Below are 17,300 nucleotides of genomic sequence, written 5' to 3'. Positions count from 1 at the left end.
CTTATTCTAAATGATTAAGCAAACAAAATTACATCTAGTTACCCATTTATTGAATAAAAAACTGTAGTAGATTTAATTCCAAGAATGTGAGTTGGTATTTTTTATTCCATTACTTTTTTTTCTATTAGAAAAGTTAGATAAGTCATTAACGGAAAGAAAGAAGATCAGGGTTTAGCTGATAGAATCTTAGCTCCTGGCTATATAAATAATCTATTATACCTTACGTAAATTATTGTATTTCGGAATTATCTATAACAAAAAGTATCGTTAATGGTTTATAATTCTTTTAAATACGTGATAAGTATTCTTTTCAATAATTGAGCATACCAGTATTTTCTAAAATTATTATTTATTTAAATAATGATGTAATACCCAATAAAATGACTAATTATAAACTCGTAACAACAATATAGAATTACATTTTGTTCGTGTTACCAGATATAGATAATAAGGAAACTTAATTAAGCGAATTAAACTTTGATTTAAAACTAAACAGCGAAAATATTTTTTAAATTTCAGGTAACTCATTTTATTGGTAACAACGTACATAAAAAAACAGCATTAAAAAACAATTTATTTAGTATATATACAAGATTATGATTCGTAAAAATATGAAAAATCTACCATAATTACAAACTATATAATAACTATCTTTGAACTTCGCATTACATTGCAGCGTGAATGAGTTGATAAATTTCGTAATTTGAACAAAATAGTGCAAATAACAATAATTAATAGAGCAAAAAATCATATTATACGAGATGTGTCTATTAAATAACAGGACTGAGGTCATAACACTTTTTATTCATCGTTCCATACGACGTTTTCATTGTTGAATGCCGTGCTGGAAATCATCTGTCACCTGGTTGGGGAGCTACTTTAACTTTACTTAAACTTACATCGATTTTGCTTTAACTGATTTAAAATTAACAACGCATTTTGCGAGAGACGCGTTTACAGACAAGGCAAATGTGGATATGTTAATAGAATGTCAAGGTTAATGTGAATAAGGCCAGGAATGGAAACTTTCATTGCATGGATTACACGTTTAAACCACACAAAAACTTGTATGCGGGGGTAAACATTCATTCCAGTAAATTCAAAGAAGTCATCTTTGGGATACTGATTTTTTATCCAGGTTAAAATAAAAACAGTCTAACTACGTGCCCACAGACTTATCTAGGAGCAGGATCACTCCGGCTATTTAAAAGCCACACCTCGCATTATTCTATAAAGACTACGTTTTAAATTAATTTAAGCTTTTATTAACACCGACAAGGTCACATTTTTAAGTACTATAAAAGTTTTATCAGAAAGATACTTAGGAGGTGCTCTGATACTTTATTTTGTCCTTATTTTCTAAAACTAACTTTGTAAAATATAATGGAATAAGGGATTTTACAGATACTTCTTTTATTATAACATTCTTCTTTTATTTTAAGAATTATTTATGTATGTGTATATTTTAAAGGGTCTTTGTTTTCTGGAAGGAAATATGGCAACTCTTTAACAAGAAAATGATCTTGGTTCTGAATGAGGAAATACTAAAATAGTTCGTTAGTTAACTTGCAATTTCTAGTTATCTTAACCATGATTAATCCTGGATTTAACTGTTGGTACCTAAAAATGAAAAAACAAAATCATAACCTCAGAAAATATAAATTCAGCTACTTCAGAACATACATGAAATTTTTCGAATATAATCTTACTAAAATGAATAAGTTATATTGCTTTTTTAAATAGTTTTTTTAAGCTGGCTTGGCTTTTAATGACATTTGCAAAAAAAAGTTAATATAATCGTTATTTGCACGCTCGGCGCATATTTTCAAAAACATTTCTTATTTATCTTAAAATTATTTCTATATTACGTATAGTGGATATAACACAGCATACTATACAACTATTATATTATACAGCTTTAAGTAATTCTATTACGAAGCACTTCTAAAATTTGAGGTTGTGTAGCGTCAACAACAGACTCTAAATGCCTGTACGACATATTTAAGATATTGAAGGGTAGGTAATTCCTGTGGACAGAGATTTTAAATGAACCTAGAGGGTAGATGATGAGTAAATTTTGATGAAAAGATGAATTGTTTCGGAAATAAAATTAAATATTCTCATAATTTTTGACCACCTCACATTTTTAAATATCATATCTAACTTTTATCATGCAAGTCACTCTGCTGCTTTGGTGGAACTGGACTTTTGGTGAAAATTATAATTGATTGTAAATAACTGTTATGGATGTGTACATTTACTAATATATTTGGAAAAATTATTCTGATATATGCCTTAATATAAATCTTAAGCATCATTTGAAAATGTAAGACTATATAGGATGTTTCTGCTACATTAACATCTACTTTCAGTATAACCGAAAATGACAAAACTATTAAAATATTTTAGTGGAAATGCTCCCGCCGGCTGTGTTCCAATATTTGCAATATGTTCTTATTTATAATTTTAATATAATCCATCAATGCAGTTTAGTACAATCAATAACTTAAAAAATAGCTTTCAAACAGTACTTACCCAATATGTCTCTGTTTCAATCGTTCCATTACCGCTGGTCTAAGCTTCGCAACCCCATTCTTACTATTTTTTCCCCTGCCTGTGATAATTTGTAATGTTTCCCAATTTTTTTGCGAGCCACCTCGCAGCAAATTGATATTTCTATCTAGATAAATATCTAAATGGGGGATCGCCTCCTTCACAAACAAATAATGCAAATCCAAAGTGTTGAAGTCTTCTAACCTTTTTGAATGTTCATCCAAAAAGGCCGTAGCGGCTAAACTGTTTGCATATTCATACAGTTTTGTCTGCTTCATGGCTAAGAAACTGTAGAATTGTGCTACCTCCCGCATACCTGTTTGATGATATTTTTTGGCTTTTTCGTATAGGCGTGTTCTTTTTTCTAAGTATCCATTCGCCTCGGCCCTTAAATTACTCGCTGAGCGGGGTGCATCTTCGGTTTCCTGTATTAACATTGTAACGATTATTATCGTTATATAAACAAATTATTAAATAAAAAGTTGATTGTTAAATAAACAGAATGTAAACAAATAAAATAAAAAAAAACAATAATCATAGAGGGTCTTTTGACATGGAATCAAACCCTGAGACGTATATCTAATACCAATTTTAAAGCTTTTATCCCGTGATGATGGACACCACTGTGTCCGAAACATGTCGGGAGTTTTGAATAACTGAATGTTTAATAAATAGGTGGAGGGAGGCTGCAGGATTTTCATTTTACCTTTTTAAAGTTGCAATCCATACAAAGTTGTTTGATTTCATTACGCGATAAAATATTTATCTCCGCAGTGATTTTTAATGAGACAAAATCTGGATCATTGATTTTACATCGATATTTTTATAAAAGTGTCTGACGAAACCGCTTGCGTTTGGAATATTGCTGTAAAAAAGGTTAGTTCACCTGTGAGATGTAAATAGCAATGCAGCAAAAGCGCCTATAAAATTGAGACAAAAAAACAATATCGACATGAAGGAGAAACTAATAAATATGGATAAAAATAAAATAAAATTTATTATTCAGGAGACCATAAGTTAGTTGTTGGGAGACTTAAAGATATAATTGAACTAAAGGCGTAAATTCAGTACGTCTGACTGCAACAACCCAAGGCATCTTTCCCAAAAATGCCAGCTTAAAAGAGAACCCAACCAGAAATATAAGATACCTATCTATTAAAAACGGAGTAGACTATCAAAGCCCAAAAATTTTAAGGTTATGTATTGCCTGAAAGGGAGGATCTTAAAAAAAAAACCTAAGTTGATTAGTGTTATTATACAGTGATTTGTAAAGTTACCTGCTCATTCATTTCTAGTCTTGGTGATCTGCGGGAAAAAAGATTTGATAGAATTGCTATGTTTGAAACTCATACTGTACAGGGTGACTTGACAAGTGCGCGGATAAGTTTCGCAACCTGAAAATAATGTTTGCCGACAACGTGATTCTGGACTATGGTACAGTTAGATATTATAACCTGTATTTGAAGACTTCCAAATTCTACATAGGATTCAGTCTTTTATAATAGATAAAAAACTAATAGTTTGAGAAATAAATGCAATTTATTAAAAAAGTATTTAACTTAATACTATCTTTGGATAATTATAAATGGGTTAACTAAGAACATACCATTAGTAACACTCATATGAGGCAGTGACAAAGATCGGCAAATGGCTAGAGTATAAATTACTAGTCTTCAATTTCGAGAACCAAAAATTTATTATTTTTAAGGTAAAATACAATTAAAAATCACACAAAAGATTCTAATAGAAAGTGAAACTATCAATAAATTATGATAGTTTCACGGTAAGGTTTGTGTATAATTTCCACAACGAAAAACTGTGCATTAGTATTAAAATATAAGGCTATAGTAAGCTGTAGTAGACTGTCAAAATGTGAAGCCACTAGTAAAATTATATGTTGCATAAAAACACACATGCCATTTAGTTTTTAAATTTATTATATCGTAATTTGAAGACATATTTATATACATATTAAATATACATTTTAAATAATGATAATGAAGATTTTTTTTTAGTTTATTGTCCATAAGTAGGTTCGCATATGCGAACTAAACAAAATATTTTTAAAGGTAATAAAGGGCCACATGTTAAAAGATTTGGATCAAATATTAAATTATTAATGTTTTTGTACCTTAAATAAGAAAGAAAAATAGATTGGATATGCCCATATTTTAATTTTTAAATCCACTGTGCAGCTTATTGGTACTTTTTCATAAACAGAAATGCGCTTAAAATCTACAGGCTTACAAAAATATTCAATTAAAATTCCGGTTACATATTTAACCCGACAAGCAACACACAGACCTATTTTTTCCATATCCAATTTCAATATTCGGTACTCGATTTTTATGTTCATAACTAAGTATTGCCACGGTCATATTCAAGAATCCATATTACATAATATAGGTTTAGTAATATAATTGAATAAAATGAATTAAAACATTCACGTGGTAATTCAAATTTAATTTAATGCACTTATGTAAGTTAAAACCATTACAAAGCAAATTTATTAAATTTCTTAGAAAAACATAACACTAAAGAAGCGAAAGATAATTACATACAGCGAAAGAAAAATACTAATTAACAAGAAAAAATAAAGATAATATCTAATACGAAACTATCTAGTTTCACGTGTATGATTATTATAAGGTACTTATTTTATTGGGTATTACGTCACTTTCATGCTCAAAAAATTGAAAAGAAGAAGAAAAGAGACTTATTCACGTATTTAAAAGAAATATGAACTTCAATCTTTAATGATACCTTTCGATATACTTCATTTAATTTTAATAAGTTTTAAATTAATTAAAATAATTTACTAATTATTATTAATTTAATTACAATAATTTACTTGAGGTATAATAGATTTTTTTATATACCTAGGAGCTGAGGTTTAATCTATTAATCTCTGAGCGCATTACTTCTTTTCAAGAATCTTTTTTATTCTACCTAACTTTGTTACGAATATTAAAATTAAAAACGATAAAAACAACGAGAAGACCTTTTAATAAAAATAGCTAATTTGAACCAACGTTTCAGTAGTTATATCTACCGTTATTAATGTAAATAAAGTTACATTAAATTAAATTAAAAATATGAACAAAATATACTTATCTTTTATATTTCTCGTTAATACTTCGTTCAAAACTCCTTCCTAACTCGAGAACACTTTAAATACTTTTTTATATAATTTTTTATTAAAAAAGTAGGTCTTCTCGTTGTTTTTATCGTTTTTAATTTTAATATTCATAACAAATTTAGGTAGGATATTGAAAAGAAGAAACGAGCTCAGAAATTAATAGATTAAACCTCAGCTCCTAGGTATATAAAAAATCTATTATACCACAAGTAAATTATTGTATTTAAAACTTATTGAACTTAAATTAAATTAAGTATATCGAAAGGTATCATTAAAGATTTGAGTTCATATTTCTTTTAAATACGTGAATAAGGTTTATTTTCATCTTCTTTTCAATTTTTTGAGCATGCGAGTGACGTAATACCCAATAAAATAAATAACTCATTATGAATTCGTCACAATACAGATTTTACTTATGTGTAACAATACAGTGCACGCACCTAAAAAATATTTCTAAAATAGAAAATCTTTTAGCATATTATTCTGAGCAAATCTTAATGAATATAAGGTGGTTTTGATAGTGTACACCTCACTATTCCTTACTACTGGCACTTGTATACCAGAATTAAAACAATAATTTTAGTATTTAAAATCTCCCTCATTGAGTAAAATGTATATTTTTGCTTAACTGGAGACGAATGGATAATTTTTTAATACTTACTTGATTGGCACTATTGTGATGATCCTCCCACATCTCATCAAGTACCTCTTTTTCTATAGGCGGATGTTTAATTAACTCCAAATCGCTTCTAATGTTATGCGTTCCAGTACTTTCAAGTAGTGTCTCTAACGTATCGCTGTATATATTTTGATGAGCATGCAAAACTTCAACCAAAGTATCTCTATCAAGGTTCGGAAATGAGTTAAACAATTTTTCTCTTGTAAGTCTTGCCGCTAATGTATCTGGTGTCTCGTCTTTCCATTTGTCTGCCTCTCTTTGCGCCTTACTCAATTCCTTTTGCTCCTTTATTATTTCCGGAATTGTTATTGGTTCCTGATTCGATTGAGAAGTATGTGTGCCATTATTTTCATCTTCCTGCAACTTCTTGGCAAACTCTTCATCTTCTTTCAAAAGATCAGCCATAACAGCGTTTTGTGTCTCAACTTGTTGATAAACTGATTCTATATAAAATGCGTAGATCTGTCTTGCTAGCGTTTTAGGTAGCTGTACCACTGGTAAGAAACCTTTTGGATAAATAAGATTGAGATCACCAAAAATATTTTCTAGTTGTTTGACAAAGTGATCCCCAAAATTAAGCTCCACTGTCTGAATATCTTCAACTGGTTCATCCTTGGATGATGAACAAGAATCGACATCGTCGGAGTCAACGCTATCTTCATTAGTTTCATCCACATCCATCTTTGAAGCTACAGATTTTGCGGATTCAGAAGTTTGTAAAGCAAATCCAACTGATGAAAATTGTGCATCGGATTGCCTTGATTTGACTTGAAGTAATTTTTCGGAGTAATAGTCATCACTAATAGTAAACTTGCTCTCTAATTGCTTTTTTAAATCTTGTGACTTACCGGAATTGTGTGTTTTCCGTTTCTGTTTCTGGGACCGCTTTTGTGTCCAATGTTTTTCTTCATTACTAGAGCTACTATCACTATCGACTGTGACAACTTCTCGAATATTTTGAGGCTCCTTTGGAAGATCGTCTATGTCAATATTAGCGATTTCATCTTTCTCCAAAAGTAGCAGCTCCATTGTGGATTCAAAATCTCTGTTACACATTTCATACCAATACTGAATTGATTTTTTGTTGATATTTGGAAATACGTTAACCAAATGATCTACATCAATGCTGGGAGCATAGATTTCTTCGGTGTTGCAACTTTTATCAATCATAATTTTCTTCCTGATACCCGGTGGCTTTGGTGGGACTTTTCTATTAATATCTCGGTTACATGTAGTTAATATCTTTATGTCACAAGGAGGCGGAATTACTGAAATATTTTTGCTTATATTAAAATATGTTTCGTCCGTCATTGTGCTTGCTTCAGTTGTTTCTATGATTACGTCATCATCGTCTATTACTATAGGCTGATTAAGAACAGTGGATTTATTGTCCTCCAATGGAATTACTATATCCCAAGAGCGAAGAGCGTTGGCATCGATACCTAAAAAAAAAACGTTACAAAATTTACATGTAGAAAAAGTGAAACTCGAAAATCCATTGATTTCTTTTTAATATTTTTTAATTATCTATAGACTTATAAGAGTATAGACCACAGTAACTACGTAGTCATAAATAAAATTTTAAATCGATGAATCACTGACCTTAAGAAAATCGACAACGTAGGGGAAGTGAAGACTTTTATTTACTTATTAGTAATTTATTATTTTTAAAAACAAAAATTAAATATTGGTTTAGTAAAATTAATTAGATATTGATTTTTTAATTGTTGAAGTAAAGCTTAGATAATTTGGAAATCAATATTTATTAAATATGCATTTCAAATAAAGATACAGTTTCTGATAGAGGGTGTATCAATTTTTTCATCAGAATTGAACTTTTTTAAATATATATAAATATAATATATTTTGAGATACGCAGGTCAATATTTATAATAACTTAACGTAACTATATTGGATATATTTACTACCATAAGATACAATAATCCTTATAAGAACTCGAAATATATTTTATTATTATATAAAAACAATTAAAAATGATCAACACATGGGTGTTAAATCTATGCTACAAAAAAACATTTTCAAAAAATACAAAAAATCTATTAGTATAACAGTCAAGTAACAAGCAGTCAACAGCAACATATGGTGAATAAATAGATAAAAATCATGATAAAAGTAATAAATTAAACGGTAAAAAGCACATAACATTCAATTCAAGATCTCAAAATATTCATTCAATGAATAGAATGCCTTCTCTAATATGAGTTCTTGTATTTATGCAATTCTTGTATTTTTGCAAAAATGCTATTAAGAGAACTAATTAGCATTTTTGCATTTATAAATATATCTCTATACATAAAAATATAAAATACATCTCAGATGTCAAACAAAATTATACATATTAGAAGCAAATATTGCCTGTCTCTGTCAGATGACAGATCTCCTATGCAACGTTTCCTAAAATAAAAATGAAAATTCGAAAGTCAATCTATTTTAAATTATACATATAATATAATTTAAAATTATAGAGTAAAAGTTATAATATAAACTTATTTATTATTTTTTAATTTTTTTATGGAAATATTTTCTCTAAGTTTAAGCCACATTTTGAAATTAAGTGAAGGTGTGGTAGCATACCTTTTTTCTGCTTAAAGTCTCGAAACTTGCCTGTCAGTGTTTGTAATTGCAATTTGGAATGATCACCTGGGGCCGTATTTTTGAAACCATTCGAATTTGATTCGCATACGAAATTAGAGGATTTCGCACGAAAAATCGATATACGTATTTTCGAGCGCTTCGTATCCGAACTTTTTCGCTTGCGGTGTCTAGAATGGGTATATACCATTCGAATTTTAAAATTCGTGTGCGATTTTCAATATTCAAACAAGCTTTTTTTTGTGAGTTCGTTAAGTATTTCCGTAGTGTTTTTTTCTTGTTTATTGAAGAAAAAATTACCAATACTTAAATGGCAAGATTAAACAATCTTGTGCAAAGAAACGCCGACGATGCACTAGAAGAGACTCAAACTCGGGCAGATGGGTCAAGAATGACATGTATTTAGATGCTCAATTTATTAAATTATATAGATTAAGCAAGCCTATTACGGAATTGATGTGCTCTAGATACTGTAATCTTTCTGCTAATTTTATCCACAAGGCACAGTTTTAGCTGAAAAATCGTGGGTGAATTTGCCCGATTTTAATTCCGAGTGCTCTTCCATAAATGAAATTAGTTTTTTCTTTTACTGACTCGACACAAAACCGCAATATTTTTTATTTTTTGAATCCATGTTAAAAAAAGTCAATTCGAAAAACCCAACAAACGCTATGAAAAAAACTTCAAAATTTCCTGATGTTTTTAAACTTAAATTTCAGGTTAGGGTAAAAAATCTTTATCGTCTTCATCCCGTTTGACATGGCCTCCAATAGTACTCGACTTTGCTACTACATTTTACCTTCGTATGCGAATGAAATTTTGAATGCTGTTCAAAAATGCACTTTTTAATTCGTGTGTGAAATTTGCTGCTCGACTTTGTTCCCATTCGAATGTTTTCGATGATTTCGAAAATATGGCTCCTGATGGTATACTGATTGAAAGTTTAAAAGTTTAAGTTCAGTTTCAGTTTCCCCATTACACCTTTACAGGTCGTCTTCCGTGCTTTTTCACTTCCGAAATCTTTTTCTTATTTTTATCACTTCATTCATGCGAATTTTTCCTATTTAAAATTAGTGTTGATGTGTGAAAAATTGACTCATCAGGCCAAATAATCTTATTAAAGACATTTTCATCGAAATTCATGTTCAATAACCTATTACAAAAGTTTAATCTTCCATCGTAGGCTCTTTCTTCTAAATTTAAATGATTTACGGTTATTAATTTTTAAACAATCTTGAATCACGCTTCTTGTGATATTTAACTCCAAAGCGGCTTGCCTGGTGTCCCATTTAAAATTCTGGTGTTAAAGTCAGTGCAGCACTTTTTGAACACCCTGTATTAATGAAACTCAAATAATTTAAAAATTTGCTTAAAAAGAAAACACTTCTGTAAGACATTTTTTGCACATCCTGTAGATTCTGAGAAAAGGTATAGGCTCCTAATAAAACGGCCACCCTGTACATATCTTTACACTTAATTAGGTACTTATATACTTCTATTCAAGATCTTTAGAAAAGAAAGTTTATAGACCTTTGCTACTTTTTTTAAGTTTCAGCATAATAATTGTATTTAATTTTAGAAAAATAAAAATTTTTATTCCTTAATAAAAATTTTAATTATATTTATAACCCGATACAAAAAAAATTGGAATTGGATCGCCGGACCCCGCCACTGTGTCTCAAACACCCTGTTTTTTGACGTTTAAAATAATCATACTTTCTTGCCTATGAAAAAGACATTTTCGTTCGAAATACTGCTCTTTGGGCACACAAAACACTTAACAACCATATTAAAGTTTTCGAAAAATATTTCTTTTAAAGTATATCGGTATTTAAGTAATTTTTCGTCCGATACACCATTTTTGCCTAAAAAAATAAAAACCATTATTGTGGATCGCCATAACGCCTAAATCCGATTATCTTAATCAAGTATTGCTTTTATAACTCTATTTTCAGCATTTTTTTTTGGACGTTTTTACGGTAAAACATTTGAATACATGCCTCAAATACGTAAATCAAATTTATCGAAAATAGTAAGTTTTTCGATAAATTACCACGCTGTAGTATAACATCTAAGACGTTTAGGACATGTGTTCGTAGGAACTGTTTTGCTTGATTTCGTCCAAGGAACACACCCCTAAATTTTGTCGTAATATTAAAAAAATACCGTGTATATATAATATTTATAAATAGTTTTTTTTTACGGATATTAACATATTATTTATCTTATATACGTATATGAGAAATAAAGATTATTGTTATGACAAAGTATACGCGAACTTGGCACCATCGCGCAAATACACAGGATGTTATAAAATTCGGTTCAAATATTTTAAGAATGCATTATTGGCGTCAAAATGAGACTTTTTTTTCATATAAACAACTGTCCTAAAATGCACCCCCGCAGAGCTACAGCCAGCGCAAATTGCTAGAAGAAAATAAATTATTTGGAACACTAACTATAACATTACCTATAACTAACAACACTAACTATAACTATGCATTAAATCTTTTGAAAATTTGCAAGTCTCCTTTTTTTTGGATTCACTTGACATTTTCCGTCCCAAAAATAATGTAAACTCAGATACAGGAGGGCTTATCTTTCGGATGGCCTATATCGTATGTTTCCGTTAAGAATTTTGAAAATCTAGAACACCTTCTAAATAGCCATGAAAAAATATACAATTATTATTTCTTGCATTTTTTCAATACAATTATTTTGATTTGACAGGAATTAAAGCAGTCACTGAGTCTTTTTAATTTGATAGTTTAATTGGGTTTAATAATGCTCTTCTTTCGTTTATCAGCGATTTTCTCGAAAACGGTTAATTGTATCGAAAAAATGCAAAGGACAAAAATTTAAAACTTTTTTTTCACTGACTGAAAATAAAAAGCGCACTTAAAAAACAGTGACTTGATGTTTGACGCATAACTGTAGCCACGGTTCCAAGTAAACGATTTTTTTCAAGCAATTTGCGTGGGCTGTAGCTCTGAAGGGGTACATTTTAAAACACATGTTTATAGGGAAAAAAGTCTTATTTTAACTTCAAGAAAACTCTCTTAAAATATTTGCACCGAATTTTGTAACACCCTTTATATAGGTGTATGATTTCAATTATTATTTCTTATGTAATCAAATTCAGTCTATCCTTTGTTATAAGTCTATGTAATTATCTGCTTTTTTATACATTAATTAACGTGTTTGAAGCTTGTTTAATGGGAAATTGGCTAAATTTTAAATGTGATACCCCATGTACATATTAAAACAATTAGTATTCTGAAAACAACCATGCACCTTTTGGCATATAATGTCAAATATATCGTAAAGATGTTTAATTGTGAAAAAATTAGTTTAATCGTATTCTTTTTAGTTATGAGCTCGACATGAGTATTAAAAATAGCCCAACGTGTGTATATTAATAAAAATCAACAAAAAACATAAATCAATTTTTTCAAACGGCAATAGCAACAATCTTTTAAAGATGCACATTTTTTTTTAAATATGTTAAAAAAGGCTATATTATATTTTTTAATATATATTAAAATCTATTAAAAAATATCTCAGAAAAACTTTAGTAATACCATGGTTCGTCTTAATTGATGTCAAAATGACATTATTTATTATTTTAAAAAAGAAAGGTAACTTAAAATTATAGGAGTGATTTTTCCGGACACTTCGTAAGTTATCGGAATAAGTCACGGCGATACAAATTTAAACTGGTTTGAAAAAATGTGGCATTTTTGTTTTAAAATTTAACTTGTTTCTGAGGAATTTGAACAAAGGTTACATTAAAATATTCGGAAAAAAATTACGTTTAAAAAGTGATTGTTTCCATAATTTATTATTATACCATTTATTTTAAATAAAAAAAGGTAATATTTTCCTATGGCTACTCTAAAGTACAAATTTAAGATTTTTGCCTAGAATTTATCTTAGAACTCCATTAAATGTTTTTTTAAGTTAGGTGTCGAAAACTGAAGTCAATGCCTTCAGCCTTTGCTACTAAGTATGAAAAAACCACAAAGGATATTAAAATAGAGCTTGGGTACGAGTATCAGATTTGCTTATTAAAATAGACATATTAGTATTTACGAAAACATACTACTAAACTACTTTTTTAATTTAAATCTTAGTATTAGGTAAATTAAGTATAAGGTAGCCACAGATAATAGCTGTAAGAAACCATTCCTTAAAATTAAAAAAAAAATTCAGGTGTCTATGAGTTTTAATTTTACTGACTATAGGTAATAAAATTTAAATATCAAACTTACCCCATGCACTAATGTTGTCAAATAAACTCATGCTTTGTTTAATCTTGCACGTCTGAACCGGTTTTAGTACGGGTGCACTCAAAACCGATGTATCATTACTCATCAATATGTCATCAACAGAAGAACTTTGAACCTCGTGAACATCAACTTCATTGTCGACTAAATTTTTGGATATTGATGCTTCTGATCCGGAAAACATATCAAAAACTTCCACCCCATGTTTTGACGCTTGTCCATTTTGCTTATCGATACGCGCGTACTTTGATGATGAATGCTTGTTTTCCAAATAATGTTCGGTGTTTGGTTTAGCTAGGCCATTAAAAGGTTCAGAAAACATACGATTGGTGGTTACTTGTTGGAGTGGCGGGTGCAGTCGAAATTGTGGAGGTTTCTGAAGCTTATACTTGCATCCGTAAGAATTTAACAGTTTTGCTGGAGTCACGTTTTTTTCATACCTGTCCATCATATTTCTTATTGAACTTTTTGGTATATTGTGTACATTTCGTTTGCCAAGTTCCTTTTCGTTAAAACACCTACATGGAGGATTTTTGCTATTTAGCGATGTGCTTTCATTAATTAATAAATAATAGAAAAAAAATAAAGTTACGAGACAAAAAAAAATGAATATACAAATATAAATAGGAAAATGTGTAACAGAAATATTACTATGCTTGTTCTCTACAAAATTGGGTACTTGCTATCGTCGGTAAATTTATAGTTGTTCAGGTTTTAATTTCAAATTAATTTCAAAATAATTATGAAATTATTTTAAATTATACAAGGGCATGGATTTATTATTTCAGATTTGAAAATAAATTTTTATTTTGATTTAAGCATTTTTAACAACGCTCCGTACAAAAACCGTCACCAGCAGGTATATTTCCTAAGTTTGGACCTTCTTTTTTTGTACATTTTCAGCATATTCACATTTCGATAAGATAATCTTATAGGTTTCTTTAAATTAGGATATTTTAGAATTGCTTCTGCTATATAGGCGTGGGCTCAAGGATATAATTGCAAAAACTTTTTAACAAAAAAAAATACTTTAATGTATATCATTTGAAACGAAATAAAAATGTATTTTCATATATAAAATAAAAAATTATTATCTAAGAAATTGAAACATCTATATCTGAACAATTAACAAATTTTATTTTAAATGTAAATATCTATGTGATAATTTATTAATGTACTTCAACGCAACAGAAACTTATGCTTATTTACTTAACAACATTTCTAGGTCAGAAAAGAATGACATTTTCTGATCCATTTGATAATAGTACCTAAGCTTAAGTGCCACGAAGTAGTTCAAGTTAGTTAAAATACCATAGAATTCAAATGTATTACTTACCAGTGAGTATCCGGCTCTAAAATTTCCAAAATATATCCGTAATCAGTAGCCATGGCAGCATATGGTTTCATTTCCCACATCTGAGTGTTGGTATTATCAATTATAACAGGACTGAATCCTTTTGACATAATTTGAAAAGCTCTATTATGATTCCATCCATGAGCCTCTGACAATTTTCTAGGATCATATAAGTAAACCCCTTTCTTAACAAAATAATCGTCAGTGGATAAAATATGTGTTTCAGCCGTTGAATCATTGTAACCTATGGTCATTGATAAAATCTTTTTTGCTAGTGTAGTTTTCCCAGAACCTGCAAAATTTAATCTAATTCTTTTAATCTAAATTAAATATAGTTTTACGCATTTGAGATTATTTTAATGCAAAATGATGATGGTTTCATACCTGGTAATCCCCGTAAGATAATAAGCACTTTATATCCATTGTTGATTTCTTTTATAATCCTTTCCTGCTCTGTAGCTTTTCTAGTTTTATTAGGGCTATTTTGTGATGATTTAGATATCCTAACAATATTGGTAGTATTAGAAACTACATGATTACGGTTTGTAATTTCCAGGAGCTCATTAGATGATTGATTCACTAAAAAAAATGAACAATTTGGGAGAAGGTTTTACTACATTTAGTAATTTTGAAAATCAAAATTACTAATCCACTTTAAATTTTGGTTTTAATAAAAAACACTTATATTAAAATTAATATAAATTCGTATATATCATGTTAAATAGCTTTTTAAATTAAAATAAATTAATCCGGGACGGAACTAGATAAACTTTGGAATTAAGGTAAGCAATTTAATAAAATCAACATAAATATTGTACTACAAACACTGATATTGATATAACACATTTTCTTGCTATGAAATTAAAGTTCAATGCTATATCGCAATAAAATTTTATTCAAAACTTTTCAATTTTCTTATGGTTTTTTCATGACATGGCTCTTGAATTAATAAACATCCAGTGCATAAAATTTGCAGGCTCAAAACGAATTGTCTCCCTTTTGGACCTTCATGGCATGAAGTTGCATTTTATATTCGGCAAAAAGTCGGGAGAATTGAAATTTGGTATATCTATAGAATAGTTACAAGAGCATCTTTTGACATATTCTATTATTTTACATCACTTCCGGTTTAACAGGAAGTGACACAAACTTTCTTATTTTAAATGGGACACTTGGTATATTTTTACGTATTTCGATACAAAAATAAGATTCTACAATCAATAATACTGTATTTTCCATTTTTTGTTTTATACTCATAGAAAAAATCACTTTTTTTTATTTTTTAAGTAGGGTGCCATGAATGCGTTGAAAGTTTTAATTTTTAATTAAGTAATCACGGAAAAATAGTTTTCGTTACATTTTATGACTTAAATCTTTCACAAGCCTATTTAAAATGTCTGAACCATTAATTTTGGCAATTATTTAATTTTTTTAAATAGCACATTATTGGAAACAACCACTTTTGAAATGCGGTTTCTGTATCCCAATAATTTGATATGATTATTTTTTAAATCGGTTAATAAATAAGCCCATAAGAAGAAAAAAACTAAGTCACATAAATAAACGTATTTAATCAATAAAAATAGCATAGAAGGCTTGATTTCTAAAATAGGCTGCGTTTTGATGCGTTCTTCATGAATTATTTTTTAATTGACATACCTAATACATGACATCTTGTCAAGCGCAATTATCATTTGTTATTTAAATAAATTTGCTATTATTTAAAAACTTCAAAAAATGTTTGGCAATGAAGAAAAAGTTGATATGCTGCACGCTATATTCCCGCGCATAATGTCCTATTTAAAAAAATTAAATAACTGCCAAAATTAATGGTTTGGACATTTTAAATAGGCGTGTAAAAGATTTAAGTCATAAAATGCAATGAAAACTATTTTTCCGTGATTCCTTGATTGAAAATTAAAACTTTCAACGCATACATGGCACCCTATTTTAAAATTTAAAAAAATTATTTTTTCTATGCGTATAAAACAAAAGCAAATAGCAAAATTAGTATCATTGTTTTTAGAATATTATTTTCCATCGAAATACGTAATAATATACCAAGTGTCCCATTTAAAATAAGAAAGTTAGTGTCACTTTCTGTTAAACCGGAAGTAGTGAAAAACAACAGAATATGTCAAAAGATGCTCTTATAACTATTATATCTATATACCAAATTTAATTTGTTTATCTTAAAAAATAAAAAAGTTATTAAGTGTTCCCTTTTTTTGTATCACTCGGTATATTCCCACTATTTGCACCCCCAAATTAAAAATCCAAGAAGCGCCACTGATATTCAAGGTTTTAGAATACAAGATACCAATTACAGGGCTCTATCTGTGAAATGCAGTCCCTCAAATTTAGGAGTATGTCCAGAACAACAAACTACTTCTGTAATCTGTATCTTATCAAGCAAATTATGGCCGCAGTGCATTTATGAGTATGAGAATTTACATACAACTCCCTTAAAATGCGTTTTGTTTTATAGTCTTTTTGTCTTAATTTTTTCTAGTTGTGTTGATTGTTGTTTGCGTACCAACAATATTGTTTGGTTTTATACTGTACATCAACAATAATAAATAAATTTGGTTGATATTGTATGTGAAGAAGAAAACTTTTGTCTAGGCAGTTTTCTCTATAATGGTAGTGCTATTATTTTCAATGAGTATTTTTCTA

The 17,300-nt window shown here is 29.0% G+C and overlaps 1 protein-coding gene across 3 annotated transcripts in view; it reads right to left on the bottom strand.

The window, feature by feature from the left end:
* Window positions 1–560: 560 nt before the first annotated feature.
* LOC126735902 (NEDD4-binding protein 2) overlaps window positions 561–17,300 on the bottom strand; it is a 29,823-nt gene continuing 13,083 nt past the window's right edge. For 2 of the 3 annotated variants that reach the window (XM_050440011.1, XM_050440012.1), the window contains exons 2-7: window positions 15,009–15,203; window positions 14,607–14,916; window positions 13,256–13,788; window positions 6,354–7,813; window positions 2,536–2,978; window positions 561–1,620 (exon numbers count right to left, since the gene is read on the bottom strand). In XM_050440011.1, the coding sequence (XP_050295968.1) occupies window positions 1,545–1,620; window positions 2,536–2,978; window positions 6,354–7,813; window positions 13,256–13,788; window positions 14,607–14,916; window positions 15,009–15,203 (3,017 nt within the window). In that variant the 3' untranslated portion in view covers window positions 561–1,544. Of the gene's footprint in view, window positions 1,621–2,535; window positions 2,979–3,830; window positions 3,948–6,353; window positions 7,814–13,255; window positions 13,789–14,606; window positions 14,917–15,008; window positions 15,204–17,300 lie in introns of those variants that run through there. The other variant, XR_007660539.1, reaches the window with a different exon arrangement.

Source organism: Anthonomus grandis, chromosome 5 (assembly GCF_022605725.1).
Source record: "Anthonomus grandis grandis chromosome 5, icAntGran1.3, whole genome shotgun sequence".
Classification (NCBI taxonomy): Eukaryota; Metazoa; Arthropoda; class Insecta; order Coleoptera; family Curculionidae; genus Anthonomus; species Anthonomus grandis.
This window is presented reverse-complemented; position numbering and strand designations above follow the sequence as displayed.